The sequence below is a fragment of the Cetorhinus maximus genome, chromosome 1 (assembly GCF_964194155.1).
Source record: "Cetorhinus maximus chromosome 1, sCetMax3.hap1.1, whole genome shotgun sequence".
Classification (NCBI taxonomy): domain Eukaryota; kingdom Metazoa; phylum Chordata; class Chondrichthyes; order Lamniformes; family Cetorhinidae; genus Cetorhinus; species Cetorhinus maximus.
This window is the reverse complement of record NC_135879.1, coordinates 6221385-6240877: the sequence shown is the minus strand read 5'-3', so window position 1 is coordinate 6240877 and position 19493 is coordinate 6221385. Positions and strand designations below refer to the sequence as shown.

Sequence of the window (19493 nt, the reverse complement as noted above, 5' to 3'; positions counted from 1 at the left end):
AAAGATGTAGACGGGTGGAGAGATTTAAGGAGGGAATTCCAGAGTTTGGCGGGGGGGTGGGGGTGGGGGGGGGGGGTTGGTGGTTAGGGGGCTGAAAGCACAGCCACCAATGGCGGAGTGATTAAAATTGGGGGTGTTCAGGAGGCCAGAATTTGAGGAGTTGCGGATACCTCGGAGGGTTGCAGAGCTGGAGGAGGTTATAGAGCCAGGGAGGGGCAAGGTCATGGAGGGGTTTGAAAATAAGGATGAGAATTTTAGACTCAAGATGTTGCTCGACAGAGAGTCATTGTAGGTCAAACAGGAACAGGGGTAATGGGTGAATGGACTTGGTGTGAGTAAGGACATGGGCAGAAGAGTTTTGGATGAAGTTAGAATGTCGGAGGTCAGCCAGGAGTGTGTTGGAACAGTTAAGTTGAGGTAAAAGAAAGGCACAAGGATCTACTAAATCGCTAAGAATTATAGATTCTAATAAATGTTGTACGGCCACAAAATAATACATGAGTAATCAACAGGTAGGCGGGAGTGTCAAGTGCTGAGGAAAATCATGTGCCTGGGCAGCTGGTCCTTTCAAACCCAGTTTATTCCTGTACCTGCTGTCAAACGAGGATTATCCCTCCTCCCATACCCATGACCTCTCAGAAGAACAAGTGCAGCAGACGCATAAGAACACAGTCACTTCCAAGGTTCCTGCCAAGTCACTCACCATCCTGACTTGGAAATATATCGGCCGTTCCTTCACTGTCGCTGGGTCAAAAATCCTGCAACTCCCTCCCTAACAGCACTGTGGGTGTACCTACACCGCACAGACTGCAGCAGTTCAAGAAGGCGGCTCACCACCACCTTCTCAAGGAGAATTAGAAATTGGCAATAAACGCTGAGCTTAACATGACACCCAGAAACTGAGAAATTAATTTTTGCAAAGTATCTTAAACTGACAGCTGTCCTTTAGTCTTTTTTTTATTTCTGTACTGATTAAAATGTTGCGTTAAGTGACTAACTTTGCAGACATTGGCAGGTATGAACAGTTTCTTTGGTTTTTTTCAGAGCTTTATCCTCATTAGTGAACCCTGCAACGTCAGTGCAAACCTGTGAGTTTCAACACCAATGGTCAGATGGAAGGCTAGGCATCCTACTGTTGGTAATTAAAGGAAAATGGATGAGCATTGGGTTCCAGAGGATTATTGATGGAAAGGTACCTCGAGTCGTAGCTGGGGAAGAGTTGCAATGACATTGAAATGCCTAAAATATTTGTGATGGGTCTGAATCTCTGAGATCTGATGATGGACCTGTGTCTGAATGTTGAGGGAACATGTCCATCTTGTTCAGGGGGAAATTTGGGTGGGGGGGGTGGGGTGGTTGCGTAGTGGAGCCCCATGTTGAATTCTTGCTGAGTTTAAAATTCTCATCCTTGTTTTTAAATCTCTCCATGACCTTGCCCCTCCCTGGCTCTATAATCTCCTCCTGCTCTGCAACCCTCCGAGATATCTGCACTCCTAAAATTCTGGCCTCCTGAACGCCCTCAATTTTAATTGCTCCATCATCGGCAACTGCCTAGCCGCTAAACTCTGGAATTCCCTCCCGAAATTCTTGAGGGCACTGAGTGCATCTCCGGAATCCAAAGAAGGTTGCCCTTTGGTACCCATGTTGGGTACAAATCTGGTTCCATTCAATGGAATCTGAATGTTATAATCTCAGAGACGGAACCAAAATTGGCCTGCTAACCCTCTAGGATCGCCCTGGAGTCTCTAGAAATTAACCATCAATTTCCAGGACAAACGCAGGGGAAAATTGGTAAGGCCTTTATCTGGGCGGGTGGGGGGGGTCCAAGAATCATCCAATTGGGTAATGGGTAGTTTATTCACTTTCTAATTGGGCATTGCGGAGCCTGGCATGTCAGCTGGCTAATGGCAGGAGGGTGGGGGTGGGTAGTCGGCAACAGGAGGTCATTTGATGAAAGCTCCAGGAATACGTCCAACCAGGGGTGGCAACTGTGTGTTCCATGCAGGCCCAGTGAGGTCCCTGACATTGAACGATGCAGAACACCGTGATGTCGAGGCTTTAGAAGGGAAGAGCTGTGTATCAAAGCCATCTGCACAACACTTCCACTCAGTTTTACGAAATCCAGAAAATTTGGCTTCGGTGCAGCCTGGTCACATGTTTTTAACTAGATTCAAATCCATTAATCTTTCCCAATCAACCTTTTCAGCCAGAAGCACATAGTAACTACAGTATTACAACTCATTAATCATATTAGGTTCTATTTATTTAAAATTATGGCTTCACTTTAACCTCAGAGCAAACCCTGCCGGGGTGGTTCCGTGAAACCATTGTAGCTGGAGAGACACTTTTAGCAAGAAACTCACCTCAGCCAATGGGATACCTTCAGGGGGGCGACACTGAAGTAGTACCTCCTGCTCCATTGATACCTCTTTCCCTAATGGCTCCTGTTCAAAGGTCTTCCGAAGATCTGGACAACAGATGAGACATGTCATTAGCCCCCCGGTTCACAGCAGTAATTGCATACAGGTGCAGGAAGGTGCAGCTATGTGGCTTTGGAGAGGTAATCGGTAGCAGCTAAGCTGTTTTATACTGACTCTGCTGTCCTTATCATCTACCAGAGCAGGGCCACTGCAGTACAGTGGTTATGTTACTGGAATGGTAATTCGGGAACTTTGACTAACAGTCTGGGAGATCTGAGTCCAAATCCTGGTTTGGGAGCTTGAATTCATTTAAATAAATAAAATTGGAATTAAAAATCACCATCAGTAATGGTGACCATAAGGTGGAGAGAGCGCAGTAGGAGAAAAGAGTCCGTTGAGTTTGCCCATGCTAACTTTCTGCAAGAGTAACTTAGCTAGTCCCGTGCCCATATCCATTCCCAGTGCCCAATTAATGCCAGCAGACCAGAGCAGACTCATGCGGTTTATGGCTCGACATTGTTGGCATTAAATTAGTTCAGACGTTGTCATGATTCTTGAGAAGCCGCTGAGGGTTTTTCTTGTGAGAGATGAAAGCACATGATGTGTTTTGATTCATTGCACCTTCAAATCGGAGCAAAGTACCATCGTTGGATCATTGATGTTGTGATCGTTTGTCAGATTCTATTGGAAAAGACACAGAGATAGTTTTTTTTCTTTCTCCTGTAGCCTCATCACCAACATTTGACAACCGCAGTGGCTTAGCTTCAATCAATGGGATGATGTGTCACTGTTGAAATACAGACATGGGGCTGGTACCTGGCTCTGCAGTGGTCAGGAATGGAGCCTGCAAATGATGGGGCCAGCCAAGGTGCAGGCTTCCTGACCCTGTTCTCCGATATCAGTCATGTTGGCTGATGCAGGTTCAGGGCCTGGGAAGGGTACCTGCCCCCATAAGGTGGGCAGGTAATTAGGTTCATTAAGAGCCTCATTAAAGGGGGTATATGACAGGGGGAGGATTAACTACCCCCTACAGGTGGGTACCTGTGGCAGGCCAGGGTAGTAGCAGTCCAGGCAGCCTTAGTGGCCCTCTCTGCTTGCCTGCGTGGGCGTGGGCACAGCCAAAGGTAGCCCTGTAAAGGTGCTACCCCTCCTCACCCCCGGCATGCCCTCCCATCCCCCCACCCCACCATGCCCCCCAACTAACAAATGTGTTTAAAAAATGCACAATACTATTTTTCTCCCAGGTTGCTCACAGGAGATTAACCTTTAATCACTGGAGACTCCAGGACAATCCTAGAGGTTTGGAGAATTCAGCTAAAAAGGCAACGGTGGGATGTTCCTGTCACTATGTATATTGCTGCAGAGTGCAGGATCTGGGGTTAAGCCCGCGTGAATCCATGCAATAAGTTCCTGATCTCAGCCTGATTTCCAGGGCAGATGCAAATTAGAAGACAGGACTCATTTACTTCTGAAACAATACATGGAATGGCCTTGCAAAAGGCCTAGGAGGATACAAATTCGTGTCCCTTTAAGTTCTCCTTAAAGAAGTAGGAAAAGGGTTAAAAACTTCTATAAGAAGGAACATCTTGGCATTTTTATCACACCTGCCACAACCTCAGGGTAACCACAGCACTTTACAACCAATGAATTACGTTTGAAGTATAGTAACTACAGTAACACAGAAAATATATCCGTCAATTTGGCACACAGCAAGCTCCCACAGACAGTAATGTGATAAAGATCAGATAATCTGTTTCTTTAAGTGATGTTAGTTGAGAGGTAAATATGAGCAGGAGATCTCCCTTACACTTCACTAACAGAGTGCCATATAACCTTTTACATGCACCTGAGAGAGCACACTGGGCCTCACATTATCCCCTCACTCATTAGTACACCACTGTAGTGTCAGCACAGATTCTATGCTTGTTTTTTTGAAATGTAGGGAATTGAACCTACAATCTTTTGACTGTGAGGTGGAACATATGACCAACTGAGCCACGGCCAACAATCTTGGTTGTGCTACCTGCAGCTGTGTGACATGAATGTAGCTTAACACCTTTTTTTAACCACAGGCCCATCCTTGAAAGGGAAATATTCCTCATGGCCTAACTGCACAAAATGACGTAGAATGTACCAGCACAGAAAACAGGCTGTTCCAATCGACTGGCACATGCTCCATACGACTGCCCTGCCTCTTCTTCACCTCACCCTCTCCAATCCTCTATTTCTTTCTCTCTCGTATAGCAGTTGCAGCCTCTCCCCTGGACAGCCTCTCCGTCGTGGCAAGAGTGGTAAATGAGCCCGGATATGGAGAGCCCTGCCCCCTGCCCTCTGAACACGGCACTTCCTATTCATGCATATGTGCCATTCACGGAGACAGCCGGCCATTTACATCACCAGCTGCCTCCAGCGGAGTGGGACTTTGGTAGGCCAGGAGTGTGAAACTCAAAGTGTGCAGATTAGACCCGACAAGAGCAGGTCTGAACTTGCTGGATTCATTCGAATAGCCAAAGTACCCCTTCGGAGAGGTAAGGTACCCCTTTTGATCTGGTCCCGAAATACCTTTGAGGGAGGTCAGGTGCTCTTTAGGCTTAAATGTGTGTAAAAAAAAGTGCATTAACCCATTACTGTCAAGCTCATTGCAACTGTCAACAGATCTGTCAAAATCAACTGTCAAAACTGTCAGAAGAACCTGTCAAAGAAACATGTCAAAGGGGAGCGGTCAGAACTGTCAAGGCATTTAAAAGGCCTGCTCTTTAAATTTTTGAAAACAAGACCTGGAGTGTTCCAAAAATATTGCTTGCTATGGGTACAGGAGCATAGGTTGGCATGGAGGGTATGGGGAGTTGTGGGAGTAGGTACAGGAGCATAGGTTGGCATGGAGGGTATTGGAGTTATGGGGTGGTTCCAGGGGCATGAGGTGGCATGGGTTGTCATGGAAGGGGTATGGGGACTGTGTGGAGGGCTGAGGGGCGAGGACTGGAGGGATGTTTTCTGCAATCAGTGCCGGTGCACAGAGGCAGACCTTCCACCCAGCCCGCCTCTGCACCCGGCAGCCTCCGCCCTCGCTCTGGGGCGTTGGGCCCAACTTCGAATCCAGGTGCCCTCTTGGGAACAAAAATCCCAATTTCCGAGCCTATTTTTCCTGGGTTGGGTTCGCAGAGCCGGGAAATATCCCGAGAATGCCCTCTCGACTCTGGAGCAGAAATTCAAGCCAAGGATCTAGATATCACCATAAAGCATCATTGTGGTGACAAATGATCTTCATACCTTCCACCCCAATTAAAGTTAAATACTGTAGCCACAGGATTGATTTCAAGCAGCTTGGTAAACCATGATTTAATTTAAAAATTGGATTACCAAAGGACATGCAATCTGGGGTAGCTTATAGGGTTCGGGTTTTAGCATTGGCCTCCCTGGATTGCTATAAAAGAATTGCTCTAATCATAGAGATCAATCATGCAGGGTTTGTACATTAACTGATTGCATTTTTGGCATGTAGGTTCTTTAATATGATGAGAGCCTTATTAATTAGCTGAGTGTGGGCAAGTCTTATTCTTCAAGTGTAAATGAAAAATGTAATGAAACTCCCATCCACCATCGTCGACTGCTGCCCTTTAAACTGGGAACGGAGTTGGTGACAGCCTTTTATTGAGATGATATGATTGGTGCTTTTGGATAGTTGAGAGGTATCCTGAATAATGTCCAAATTACCTGTTATTTTTTTATTCGTTAATTGGATCTGGGTGCTGTTGGCTAGGCCAGCATTTAATGCCAGTCCCTAATTGCACTTAAGAGGGTGGTGGTGAGCTGCCTTCTTGAACCGCTGCAGGTACACCCACAGTGCTATTAGGGAGAGGGATCCGGGATTTTGACCCAGTGACAGTGAAGGAACGGCGATATATTTCCAAGTCAGGATGGTGAGTGGTTTGGAGGGGAACTTCCAGGTATCTGCTGGCCTTGTCCTTGCAGGTGGCAGAGGTCGTGGGTTTGGAAGATGCCTGTGAAGAAGCCTTGATGAGTTGCTGTGGTACATCTTGTAGATGGTACACACTGCTGCCACTCTGCATAGGTAGTGGAGGGGGTGAATGTTTGTGGATTTGGTGCCAATCAAGTGGGCTGCTTTGTTCTGGACAATGTCAAGCTTCTTGAGTGTTGTTGGAGCTGCACTCATCCAGGCAAGTGGGGAGTATTCCATCACACTCCTGACTTGTGCCTTGTAGATGGTGGACAGGCTTTGGGGAGTTAGGAGGTGAGTTACTCTGAGCAGGATTTCCAGCCTCTGACCTGCTCTTGTAGCCACAGTATTTATATGGCTGGTTCAGTTCAGTTTCTGATCAATAGCAACCCCCAAGATTTTGATAGTGGGAGATTCAGCAATGATAATGCCATTGAATGTCAAGAGGCAATGTTTTGATTCTCTCTTCTCTCTTGTTGGAGACGGTCATTGCCTGGCACTTGTGTGGTGTGAATGTTACTTGCCACTTGTCAGCCCATGCCTGGATATTGTCCAGGTCTTGCTGCATTTGGACATGGACTGCTTCAGTATCTGAGGCGTCACGAATGGTGCTGACATTGTGCAATCATCAGTGAACACCACACTTCTGACCTTATGATGGAAGGAAGGTCATTGATGAAGCATCTGAAGATGGTTGGGTCTAGGACACTACCCTGAGGAACTCCTTGCAGTGATGTATTGGAACTGAGATGATTGACCTCCAACAACCACACCCATCTTCCTTTGTGCTAGGTATGACTCCACCAGTGAAGAATTTCCCCAATTCCAATTGACTTCAGTTTTGCTGGGCCTCCTTGATACCATACTCGGCCAAATGCTGCCTTGATGTCACACCTCCCCTCTTGAATTCAGTTCCTTTGTCCATATTTGGACCAAGACTTTAATGAGGTCAGAAGCTGAGTGACCCTGGCGGAACCCAAACTGAGAATCAGTAAACAAGTGCTGTTTGATAGCACTGTTGATGACCTCTTCCATTACTTTACTGATGATCGAGAGTATACTGATGGGGCGTTATTTGGCTGGGTTGGATTTGTCCTGCTTTTTGTGTGCAGGACATAACTGAGCAATTTTCCACATTGCCAGTTAGATACCAGTGTTGTAGCTGTACTGGAACAGCTTGGCTAGGGGCACAGCAAATTCTCGAGCAAGAGTCTTCAGTACTATTGCTGGAATATTGTCAGGGCCCATAGACTTTGCAGTGTCCAGTGCCTTCAGCTGTTTCTTGTTGTCCCGTGGAGTGAATCAAATTGGCTGAAGACTGGCATCTGTGATGCTGGGGACCTCCGGATGGACCATCCACTCAGCACTTCTGGCTGAAGATTGTTGTGAATGCTTCAGCCTTATCTTTTGCACTGCTGTGCTGGGCTCCTCCATTATTGAGGATGGGGATATTTGTGGAGCCACCTCCTCCAGTGAGTTGTTTAATTGTCCATCACCATTCATGACTGGATGTGGCAGGACTGCAGAGCTTAGATCTGATCCGTTGGTTGTGGGATCACTTAGCCCTGTCTATCACTTGCTGCTTATGCTGTTTGTCACGCAAGTAGTCCTGTGTTGTAGCTTCACCAGGCTGACACCTCATTTTTAGGTCTGCCTGGTGCTGCTCTTGGCATGTCCTCCTGCACCCTTCATTGAATCAGGGTTGATCCCCTGGCTTGATGGTAGTGGTAGAGTGGGGGATATACCAGGCCATGAGGTCACAGATTGTGTTCGAGTACAATTCTGCTGCTGCTGATGGCCCACAGTGCCAGATAGATGCCCTGGCTTCAGTTGCTAGATCTGTTCGAAATCTATCCCATTTAGTGCAGTGGTAGTGCCACACAACACGATGGAGTGTATCCTCAATGTGAAGAAGGGACTTCGTCTCCACAATGACTGTGCAGTGGTCACTCCTACCAATACTGCCATGGGCAGATGCATCTACAGCAGGCAGGTTGGTGAGGATGATGTCAAGTATGTTTTTCCCGCTTGTTGGTTCCCTCACCACCTGCCACAGACCTAGTCTAGCAGCTATGCCCTTTAGAACTCGGCCAGTTTGGTCTGTAGTGGTGCTACTGAGCCAGTCTTGGTGATAGACATTGTAGTTCCCCCATCCAAAGCATGTTCTGTGGCCTTGCCACCCTCAGTGCTTCCTCCAAGTACTGATTCATCAGCTGAGGGGGGACAACAGTGGTAACCAGCATGTGATTTCCTTGCCCATGTTTGACCTGATGCCAAGGGACTCCATAGGGTATGCAGTCGATGTTGAGGACTCCCAGGACAACTCCCTCCCAACTGTATACCACGGTGCTGCCACCTCTGGTGGGTCTGTCCTGCCGGTGGGACAGGACATACCCAGGGATGGTGATGGTGGTGTTTGGGACATTGTAAGGTATGATTCCGTGAGTATGACTCTGTCAGGCTGTTGCTTGACTAGTCTGGGAGACAGCTCTCCCAATTGCGGTACAAGCCCCCAGATGTTAGTAAGGAGGACTGCAGGATCGACAGGGCTGGGTTTGCCGTTGTCGTTTCCGGTGCCTAGGCTGATGCTGGGTGGTCCGCCTGGTTTCATTCCTTTTAGGCTTTGTAGCGGTTTGATACAACTGAGTGGCTTGCTAGGCCATTTCAGAGGGTATTTAAGGGTCAACCACATTTCTGTGGGTTTGGAGTCACATATAGGCCAGACCGGGTAAGGATGCCAGAGGAATGCCTTGAAGACAGAAGTAAAGCACAAAGAAACTGGGAGTAAGACACTTGTCAATGTAAACTGAATGCAAACCAGAGCCACGGGAGAAAGTGGTATTACTGTCAGTAAGGTAGGAACTTAAGAACATAGGAGCAGGGGTAAGCCATTTGACCCTTCGAGCCTGCTCCGCCATTCGATAAGATCATGGCTGACCTGGTTGTGGTCTCAGCTCTACTTTCTTGTCTGCACCTCCCATAACCCTTGACCCCCTTGTCTATCAAAAATCTGTCTAACTCAGCCTTGAATAAATTCAATGACCCAGCCTCCACTGCTCTCTGGAGAAAAGAACTCTACATAATAACCATCCCCTGTGGGGAAAAAAAACTCTCCTCATCCCCCTCCTAAAAGGGAGACCCCTTATTCTTAAATTGTGTGCCCTAGTTCTATTCTCCCCCACTAGAGGAAACATCCTCCCTGTACCATCCCTATCAAGTCCCCTCAAGGATATTATATGTTTCAATAAGGTCACCTCTCAGTCTTCTAAACCCCAATGGGTTTAGGCCCAAACTGCTCCCTGGTTGGCTCTAGAACAAACTGCTCTCAGACATTGTCCCAAATGAACTCAATGAACTAATTTTCCAGGCTTCCCTTGCCAATCTGATTCACCCAATCTACAGGTAGATTAAAGTCACTCACGATTATCGTGGTACCTTTTATTTATTTCTTCCTGTATACTCTGTCCTACTCTGTGACTGCTGTTGGGGGAGCCTATAAAGCTACTCCCACAAGTGACCTCTTACCTTTCCTATTTCTTATCTCTATCCAAACTGACTTCATATCGTGCTCTTTCGAGCTAAGGTCATACCTCACTCCTGTACTAATGAGACACCCTTAATTAACAGAGCTTTTCCTAGCTTCCTGTCTTTTCAAAATGTCAAATACCCTTCATTATTCACCTCCCAGCCTTGGTCACCTTGCAACCATGTTTCCCTGATGGCTATCAGGTCAAGCATATTTATTTCTATCTGTGCTAACAATTCATCCATTTTGTTACGAACGCTGTGTGCAATCAGATACAGAGTCTTTACCTTTGTCTTTTTACCATCTTTGCAATCTCTGGCCTTATCTACTGGTGCACTCATTAAGGTTGTATGCTCTGTCCTTTCCTGCCACACTCTGGTTAGCAATATGACTGGTCGTTGATGAATTCCCATTTAAGTTTCAGATGTAGGGTTGGTTGATGTCAGCTGTGGCTCTGTAGGGAGCACCGCTAAAATGGAAAATTATTGGTCCAAACCCTTCTCCAGAGGGTTGAGCACAAAATCTAGACTGCCACTCCCAATGCACTACTGAGGGAGTGCTGTATTGTTGGAGGTGCTGTTCTTTCTGATGGGACGTTACAGCAAAGGCCTTCTGACTCCAAGACAAAGAGCACAACCAGTGAATCAACTCTGAAACAAATGAAAGTGAAGCAGCTCCCCTTTAGACATGGCTTACATTTACACACATCTCAACTGGTGACAGATCCTGAACTCGGCTCATCTGATGACCAGTCGTAATCACTGTGCACAAAGCAGGCCTTCCAGTGAGTGTGGTAACATCAGAGATCGGGGGGTTCAGCCATCCACAACTGAGTGGTCCTTTATGGTGAAATGAGAGAGAATCGCCACTCTTACTGTACTGTGAGAGACCTCCAAAGCCTGTCTGTCAAAACTGAATCCAACCGAGATGGACTGTCTTGACGTTTTAGGCAGCATTGTTGTGTGTACGATAATGTGCGTGGGATATGATTTTCACAGCATTACTCTCATGCTGTTGGAAGACAAAGCATTGCTTGTCTCTGCCTAGCAACCACAGTGCTCCCAATCAACGGAAAATCTAAATAAGCCAGTTAAGAGAACTTTGAGTCACATTTGTGACGGACATCATGCTTCCTGCAGCTCCCAAATGAGGATGCCCGGCAATGCCACATTAGAAGGAACTCTACACACATTTCCTTGTTTCGAGAAGAAGCTCAGAAGTGTGTATTTAAGGGCTGATTCTGCAGAAATGTTATCGAGGTTTACCCTAGGCATCCTAGGTCATGTGTGAAGCCTAAAACTCAGCTACCTGTATCCTAACGCACACCATGTCACGTTCAGCCATCACCTCCCGTGCTCATCGACTTACATTGGATTCCAGTCTGGCAACACCCCGATCCTCGTTTACAAATTCCTCCATCGCTTCACCCCTCCTTGTCCCTGAAGCCTCCTCCAGCTCTAAAACCCTCCAAGACATCTGCGCCCCTCCAATTCTGGCCTCTTGAGCGTTCTCAAATTTAATCGCTCCACCGTTGGTGGCTGAGCCTTCAGCTGCCTAGGCCTTAAGCTCTGGGCCCTCCCCGAACCTCTCCACCTCTATAACCCTCTCTCCTGCTTAAAACCTACCTCTTTGACCAAGCTTTTGGTCATCTGCTCTTATACCTCCTTATGCGGCCGGTGGCCAATTCTTGTGCGATCAAGTTCCGGTGAAATGCCTTGGGACATGTTACACTGTTAAAGGTGCTATATAAATGCAACTTGCTGTTAATTAAAAGTAAAGGATGGAAACATAGCGAGCTGCACCTGACTGAATTCTGCCAGATGAAATTCCGTGCTGACAGCACAATTAGGTACAAACGTAATTAATCACATTTTTTTGGGACAGCTTCTTTCATGCCACACTCACAATACTGGGGCAGCCCAATTGCTCTCTCTCTCATTTACTAATTTGCTAAGCCACCTGCAAAGACAAATGCTACAGAGCAACAAAAACACCACCGGTTTTTCTCGGTAACTCTTTCCAACACTCACATGCGATCCGGACGTAGGATTTGTGGCTCTTGGTGGTTCCAGCAGAGCTCCAAGCAACACACTGGCACCAGTAGTCCTCTGGCCCAAAGAGCTCCTCCACCTGCTGACGGGAAATCTCGATGCTCACCTCCCTGACAATGAGGCCTGCCGGTCAGAAGAGATTAATTCAACTTGTTATTACCCTTTGCAGCATTACGGCGGAGTTCAAATTCACGTGGCCAGCGGCATCATGGCACAAATGACACGCCACTGTCCTCGATCACGCAAAAGGACACAGGAGGCAATTAAATCACCATGCAACAATGTTCGGAGGTTAACCTGAGAGGTCTCCTCGCTAAGAAGCCAGGCAACAACACCAAACACGCGATCGTATCACTGGAGTCATCATAGGAACATGAGAAATAGGAGGAGTATTGCTGAAAAAGGAGACCTGTCGATGCTTTTCATCTTGCACTCATCAGGACACTTTGCAAGAGTACCAATATAAGGGGAAAACAACAATTTATACTGCATGAGGAGAGAGTGCCGATTGGTTGGCAAGCGGACTCCGATTGGTAGAGGCATTGCCATGGAGAATGCAACAGTGATGGTGACTGACTGTTAACTGCCAAGCATTGTTTTGAAGTTTAAATCAGGCAGCTGGAATATAGTGTGGGAAAAATGTGAAGTTATCCACTTTGGTAGGAAGAACAGAAATGCCGAGTGTTTCTTAAATGATGAGAGATTGGGAAGTGTGGATGTCCAAGGGGACCTGGGTGTCCTTGTTCATAAATCACTGAAAGCTAACACGCAGGTGCAGCAAGCAATCGGGAAGGCAAATAGTGTGTTGTTTTTTATTGCAAGAAGATTTGAGTACAGGAGTCAAGCTGTCTTGCTGAAATGCTATAGAACCTTGCACCCGGAGTTTGCATAGAGTTTTGGTCTCCTTACCTAAGCAAGGATATACTTGCCATAGAGGGATTGCAATGAAGGTTCACCAGACTAATTCCTGGGATGGTGGGATTGTTCTATGAGGAGAGATTGAGGTCACTGGGCCTATGAGAGGTGATCTCATTAAAAGTATTCAAAATTCTTACAGGGCTTGACAGGGTAGTTGGAGGAAGGATGTTTCCACTGGCTGGAGATGTCTAGAACCAGGGGACGCAGACTCAGAATAAGTTGTAGACCATTTAGGATTGAGATGAGGAGGAATTTTTTTTACTGAGAGTGGAGAATCATTGGAATGATCTATCCCAGAGGGCTGTGGAGGCTCTGTCACTGAGTATATTCAAGACAGAGAGCGATAAATTTCTAGGTGCACAAAATACTGGGAGGGACAGATAGCACTAGTTTAGAGCTGATTCTGCTTGTAAAAGGATCAAGAATGAGAGGACACAGATTTAAAGTGATTTGCAAATGTGACACAAGAAAAAACTTTCACATGAGTGGTTAAGGTCTGGAATGCGCTGCCTGGAAGTGTGGTGGAGGCAGGTTCAACTGAGGCATTCAAGAGGACATGAGATGGTTATTTGAATATAAACAATGTGCAGCGGTACGGGGAAAAGGCAGGGCAATGGCACTAGGTCATAGTGCTCATTTGGAGAGCTTGTGTAGGCACGATGGGCCAAATGGCCTCTTTCTGTGCCATTAAGTTTCTATGATAGATATTAAAGATATGAAGGGATATGGGGATAGTGTGGGAAAATATCATTGAGGTAGAAGATGAGACATGGTCTAGCTGAATGATGGAGCAGGCTCGAGGGGCCTAATGGCTTACTCCCGCTCTTATCTCCGATGATCCTATGTTCCATTTATCCTATCAGGCCCATGAACAATCATGATTAGTTCCACACCCTCTTGATTTTTGTCTGCAACCCTGCAAGTTTCTCATTCTCCAATATTTGTCCATAAAATTATCTATGGACCACCACCTTTTCAAGTTGAGCATTCTTGATCCCGGCAGCTCTCTGGGTGAAAAAGATTCTGGTCATCTCCCCTGTAGATCTTCTGCCATTGATTTTAAATCTATGACCTCTGGTTATTGACCCTTTTGCAAGAGGGCACAGCTTTTCTCTATCTACTCTATCAAAACCCAGTATCATCTTGAAATCTGCTGTCTGGGAAGCTCTTAACCTCCTCGATTCCAAGAAGAACAGCCCAAACTTGCCAATCTCTCCCCATAACTGAAGCCCCTCATCCCTGATAATGTCCTGCTAAACCTTCCCTTTTATGAAGGGTTGAGAGGTGATTGGGTTAAGGCTTTTGAAAGGAACTGTTATGGTGGATAGCGAGAAACGGTTTTCTGCTGGGGGAAGAATTAAGGACAAGGGGACATAACCTTAAAACTAGGGCCAGGCCATTCGGGGGAGAAGTTAGGAGACAATTCTTCATGCAAAGGGTGATTCAGTGTGGAACTACCTCCCACATGAAAAAATAATTACTGATTTTAATTAATGATGAATAATTGTTGAATTGTTCAATCTTAAACCTGAGATAGGTAATTTTTTGCTGGACAAGTATATTAAGGGATATGAGGCTGAAGGAGGTGGATAGAGTTAAGATTAGGGTTAGATCAGCCATGTTCACATTGAATGGCAGCAGAACAGACTCAAGGGGCTGAATATTCTCCTCTTGGCCCTGTCATCCTATACAGTTAAATGACAATTTTTGATATAGCTTAGGCTGGAGTTTGTTACACATACGATAATGGATATATGACCTTTAGTAGGGAGTCTACATTTTTGAAATGCATTGAATAGTATGAAGTTGCTGTGGTACATTTTCTTGAACTGAAAATTCTTGTACCCTCAGAGGTTTAGCCAGTCCGGTGATGCTGCAAAGGCCCCTGAAGTCTGCTCGTGTTTGGAGAAAAAAAATCCCGCATGCATAATATTTCACCTCAGGACGAAATTACATGTGTAAGAAGCTAGAAGACTGAACAGAACCTGCCAGATTACAGATCAACTATTCACAGTAAAGAGTGTTTTGTGTTTGATGATGCTGAAACGAAGCTTAGCAGGGGATTACAGAAGTAGACTAGCATCTAGCAGCTAACGTGACTTTTATCAACTCGGTTGCAGCTGAAGACTGTCACCACACTCGGGGCTACGTCAGGAAATGTAAAGCTCAGGCGAGTGGAATGGGATTACAGGACGAAGCTTGTTATATGAATGTTTCCAATTGTATCCAGAGACTTCACCGCCAGCGTTTGAAAACCAAGTCAGTCCACCAACCCCCATCCCCCAACCCCCATCCCCCCAACCCCGTCAACCTCAAACCTTTTTAGATTTTCATCCTCTTTAATCACCAACACTGGCTCCATTCAGACAGTCTTGTCAGTCTGGCCTCTGTCACTCCGGGCTCTGGAGGTTAGATTGCCCTGTTTTTCAGCCCCGTGTGTTCAAAGTAACCTGTCACTCCCGCAAATGCCCTCGGGTTTTTGCAGGCACGGCAGCCAGTTAAAGTCACCAACACAGTGCCTGTCTCCAAATCACGGCGCTTGCTTTTTACTTTTCTCTTCAGCTCCGTGCTCGCAGCATTCTTTTGAAGAGTATGAAGAGGGGCTATGGGACCATAAATATCCGATTTTCACTAATAAATCCAACAGGGAGTTCAGAAGAAACTTACTCCAGATGGTGATTAGAATGTGGAACTCGCAGTTGCATTGAGTTGAAGAGCGTAGACCTATTTAAGGGGAATCCGGATAATGGAAGAGAGGAATAGAAAAGAAGGAGACGCACTGATAGGATTAGATGAAGGGAGGTAGGAGGAGACTCGTGTGAGGCATGGTTCAGTTGGGCTGACTGACCAATTTGTGCCCTGTACATTCTATATAATTTCTTCTAAGTGCCGGACGCATTGGACAAGATCTGGGAGGTCCTCGGCAATGTCATTCTGGAATGTAGCAATGCTCGCTCGCTTACCCTCACACTCTTCCCCCCCCCCTCCCAACTCCCACTAACCCTCGCCCCCGCCACCCCCACCAAACTTTCAACAGAGAGGAAAGTTGTGAGTGTGCATTTAATAAACCCCAGTAAATTGTCAGCGAACACTAGGATGAAGAATGACAAAAGCTGCTGAATTGTAAAAATCCAACTGGTTCACTCACGTCCTCCTGGGAAGGGAACATGCCTCCTGGACCTAATTTGGGCCACCCGTGACTCCAGTCTCAAACTATGCGGTGGACATTGTCACCTTGAAGTGGCATTGCAAAGCCACCCGGTTGAAAAAAACAAAGCCCTACTTTTTTGTTATTCATTCATGGGATGTGAACATCGCTGGCTGGGCCAGCACTTATTGCCCATCCCTAATTGCCCCTTGAGAAGGTGGGGGTGAGCTGCCTTCTTGAACCGCTGCAGTCCCTGTGGTGTAGGCACACCCACAGTGCTGTTAGGGAGGGAATTCCAGGATTTTGACCTAACACCATTATAAGAGCACCATCACCACATGGACTTCAGGGGTTCAAGGGGACTTTCTCAGGGCAACTTGGGTTGATTAACAACAAAAATTTGCATTTATATAGTGCCTTCAATGTAGTAAAACATCCCATGTGGTTCATGACAGTGATTATGATTTAAAAGTCCTTCACTGACTATTTATTTTGCCTCCACTCTTTACAACCTTGATGGTATCTAGTACTGGTTGAGCAGAAATTTCCTCAAATTAAATAGTGGGAAGACTTAAGCCATTGTCTTTGGTATTGCTCCAAGTTCCATTCTTTTACTACTGACTCCATTCTGAGACTTAGATTGATTGCAACCTTGCTATCATATTTGACCTCGAGACAGTGTTCTGACCACATATTTGCACCATCGCTAAGATTGCCTATTTCCACCTCTGTTACTTTACCTGACTTCACCTCTGCCTCAGCTTATCTGCTGCTGGAACCCTCATAAATGCCTTTGCTGCCTCTATACTTGACTAATCCAACCCTGGCAGGCCTCCCACATTCTACTCTCCGTAAGTTTGAGGTCAGTCATAACTCTGCTACCTGTATCCTAACTCGCACCGAGTCCTGTTCACACGTCACCCTTGTGCTTGCTGACCTATATCGGCTCCTGGTCAATCAAAACCTTGATTTTAGAATTCTCATTGTTTTCAAGTCCCTCCTGATCACCCCTCCCTACCTCTATAATGTCTTCCAGCCCCGTAACCCTCTGACATATCTGCACGTATCTAATTCTGGTTTCCTGTACATCTCCAATTTTAATTTCTCCCCCAGTGGTGACTGTGCCTTTAGCTGCCTGAAACCCTAACCTCTGGAATTCCCTCCTTTAAACTGCTCCATCTCGTTCCCTCTCTCTCCGCCTTTAAGACGCTCCTCAAAATCTCCCTCAAGCTTTTGTTTATTTAATATCGTCGCACGTGGCTCAGCACTTAATTTTGCTTGGTAATGCTCCTCTGCAGTGCCTTGGGACGTTTTCTTACGCTCGAGGTGCTATATAAATATAAATTGTTGTTGTCTCCTTTGCCTTGGTTCGTGGCATTAAAAGGAAAATCTCCCATCTCCTCAAGCAATTAATTGTGAGATGAACTGCACTTTGCACATCCTGTGCAAGAGACCCAGAGGAGATGGAGAACACAGGGACACAGGTGGAGGTGAGACGTAGCCAGCTGTGAAAACTTCTGATTTCTCAAAAACCTCTCTGGCATTCCCGCTCCCCATCATCCCCTTGCAGACACACCAGTGAATTACTAAGAACTCCTCCTAAGCAGCTGTTAGGGACAATTAGCTGAGAGAATAGTGAAGCGATCCTTAGCAACGATAGCAAGACAGGCAAAGACTCTAGCAGCACATTTTTTTTTTTGATTTAAAAAATTCAGACCTACACAGCAGAAGAATATAATCAAAAGCACGTCAGATTATGTGTGGTGTGATATTCAGGATAATAGACCGCTAGGCACCACAATTCTCCAAGACACCAGCACAATTGCTGTGTTCCATCTGACATCTGAACGCATAGCTCAATTGCTTTATACAGAGCCACTGAATCTCAAGGTTGTGAGAAAGTCTTTAACTCCCTCTTAGCTGCCTCACACTATTTACAATATATACATAAGAATGATATGCATTCTGCAGAACTGACTGCAATATTGGCGCAGAATTTCTTGACAAAAGTACATTGGGTTCAAAAGGTGCTTAGTGATATGTGTAAATAACCCAGCCGCTTGTGGTGAGGAAGACGTTCCCCCTGAGTTGTGAATGGCCACAAGTTCCTGGTTGACTTGTGCCACTTTGCCATTAGCCCCGCAAAAATGGCAGCCTGCCCCCCAAACCCCCTCTCCCCACCAGTTGCTGCATTTCTGTATTAACTGCCGACTAAACTCGCCGTGGAAAGTTAAGGCTGGAACTTAGGAGCATAAGTACACTTTTAATGATTGAGATTTATGTCCCTACACTTCCGCTCAACCTCTCCGGCCCAGAAAGGGGACAATTGAAACTGTGGAGTCTCATTCCTATGAGCAGTAAATTGTTTCTAGAGGTTTTAAGAATTTTTAGTTACATTTTTTAAAATCTGTACTTTTTCTTTCTGTCTCTTTTTCCCTCTTTCTTCTTCCAATCTTTCTTTCCCTCTCTTTATTTCTCTTTCTGTACCTGATTTGACTCTAATTATCCCCAATTGCCTTCTCCCTTATTCCTCTGTTTCTTTCCCAATCCATAAATCTCATTGGTTAAGGAGAGGGACTGTTGGTTGTTCCAGTCATTCCCTGAGGTCCCATGTGCCCCACTGCCCTCACTGCACCGTTATTAGCTCACACTCCCAGCAACTTAAGGCAACAGAAATGCTTGAGCCCAGCGGTGAGGGAAAACATTCAAACACTGGGATGGGACTGCGAGATGTCCAGTGAGATCCAGGCCATTATTTCTGAGTCAGCATGTAACAACGACATTGCAGTCATTGACACCTCAGTATGAGCGGACAGGCAGCAGTAACCTGTCCTAATTGAAACTTTTGGCACATGAAAATGGATCAAAGAACTGCAATAAACCACCCAGCAAAGCTTACAGAATATATCATGAGACGCGCTTGCATCAAGGAATAATTTGGAGGGAGTAATGTAATCTTGGGCTTCAAATGGCAGCTATAAATTGCTGAAGCTTAGCTCTGGTGGTTTGGGCTGTTATCTGAACCCCTTCAATTAGATTGCAGGCTTGTAATTGCTCCAAGCTATTTGCTATATCTTATTAAAGCCGTGTGTGGTGCTGTACGCTGTGCAGTGATCACACAGCTCGGGTGGTTTAAGCCTATGCTGAAGGGATCATGAAGAGCAAAGCCCGGCCTTGGCCAGCAGTGCACATTACACTAGCTCTTTGACAGGGCACGTCACAGCAATGCAAAGAGCTCTCTGTCCTTGACGTAATGGGTAAGAATTTGGGCATACCCGAGTTTGGGCAGAAGTAGGATTGCCAACCCTCCAGGATTGCCCTGGACTCCCCAGAATTTGAAGACTAATCCCCGAGATCCTTCCGCAAGCAGAATCCAAGAGGAACTTTAAAAAGCTGCAGTTTTAATTTTAATTTTCTTTGACCACTCTGATGTTCTAGACACCGGGGGAAAAAGGCCTTTTGATTTATAGTC

General features: G+C 46.1%; 1 protein-coding gene across 1 annotated transcript in view; it reads right to left on the bottom strand.

The window, feature by feature from the left end:
* Nucleotides 1-19493, bottom strand: part of LOC144698978 (netrin receptor UNC5C-like) — a 328929-nt gene that overhangs the window by 72906 nt on the left and 236530 nt on the right. The window contains exons 3-4 of the mRNA XM_078570534.1: nucleotides 11935-12078; nucleotides 2364-2467 (exon numbers count right to left, since the gene is read on the bottom strand). Coding sequence (XP_078426660.1) covers nucleotides 2364-2467; nucleotides 11935-12078 — 248 coding nt within the window. The remainder of the gene's footprint in view (nucleotides 1-2363; nucleotides 2468-11934; nucleotides 12079-19493) is intronic.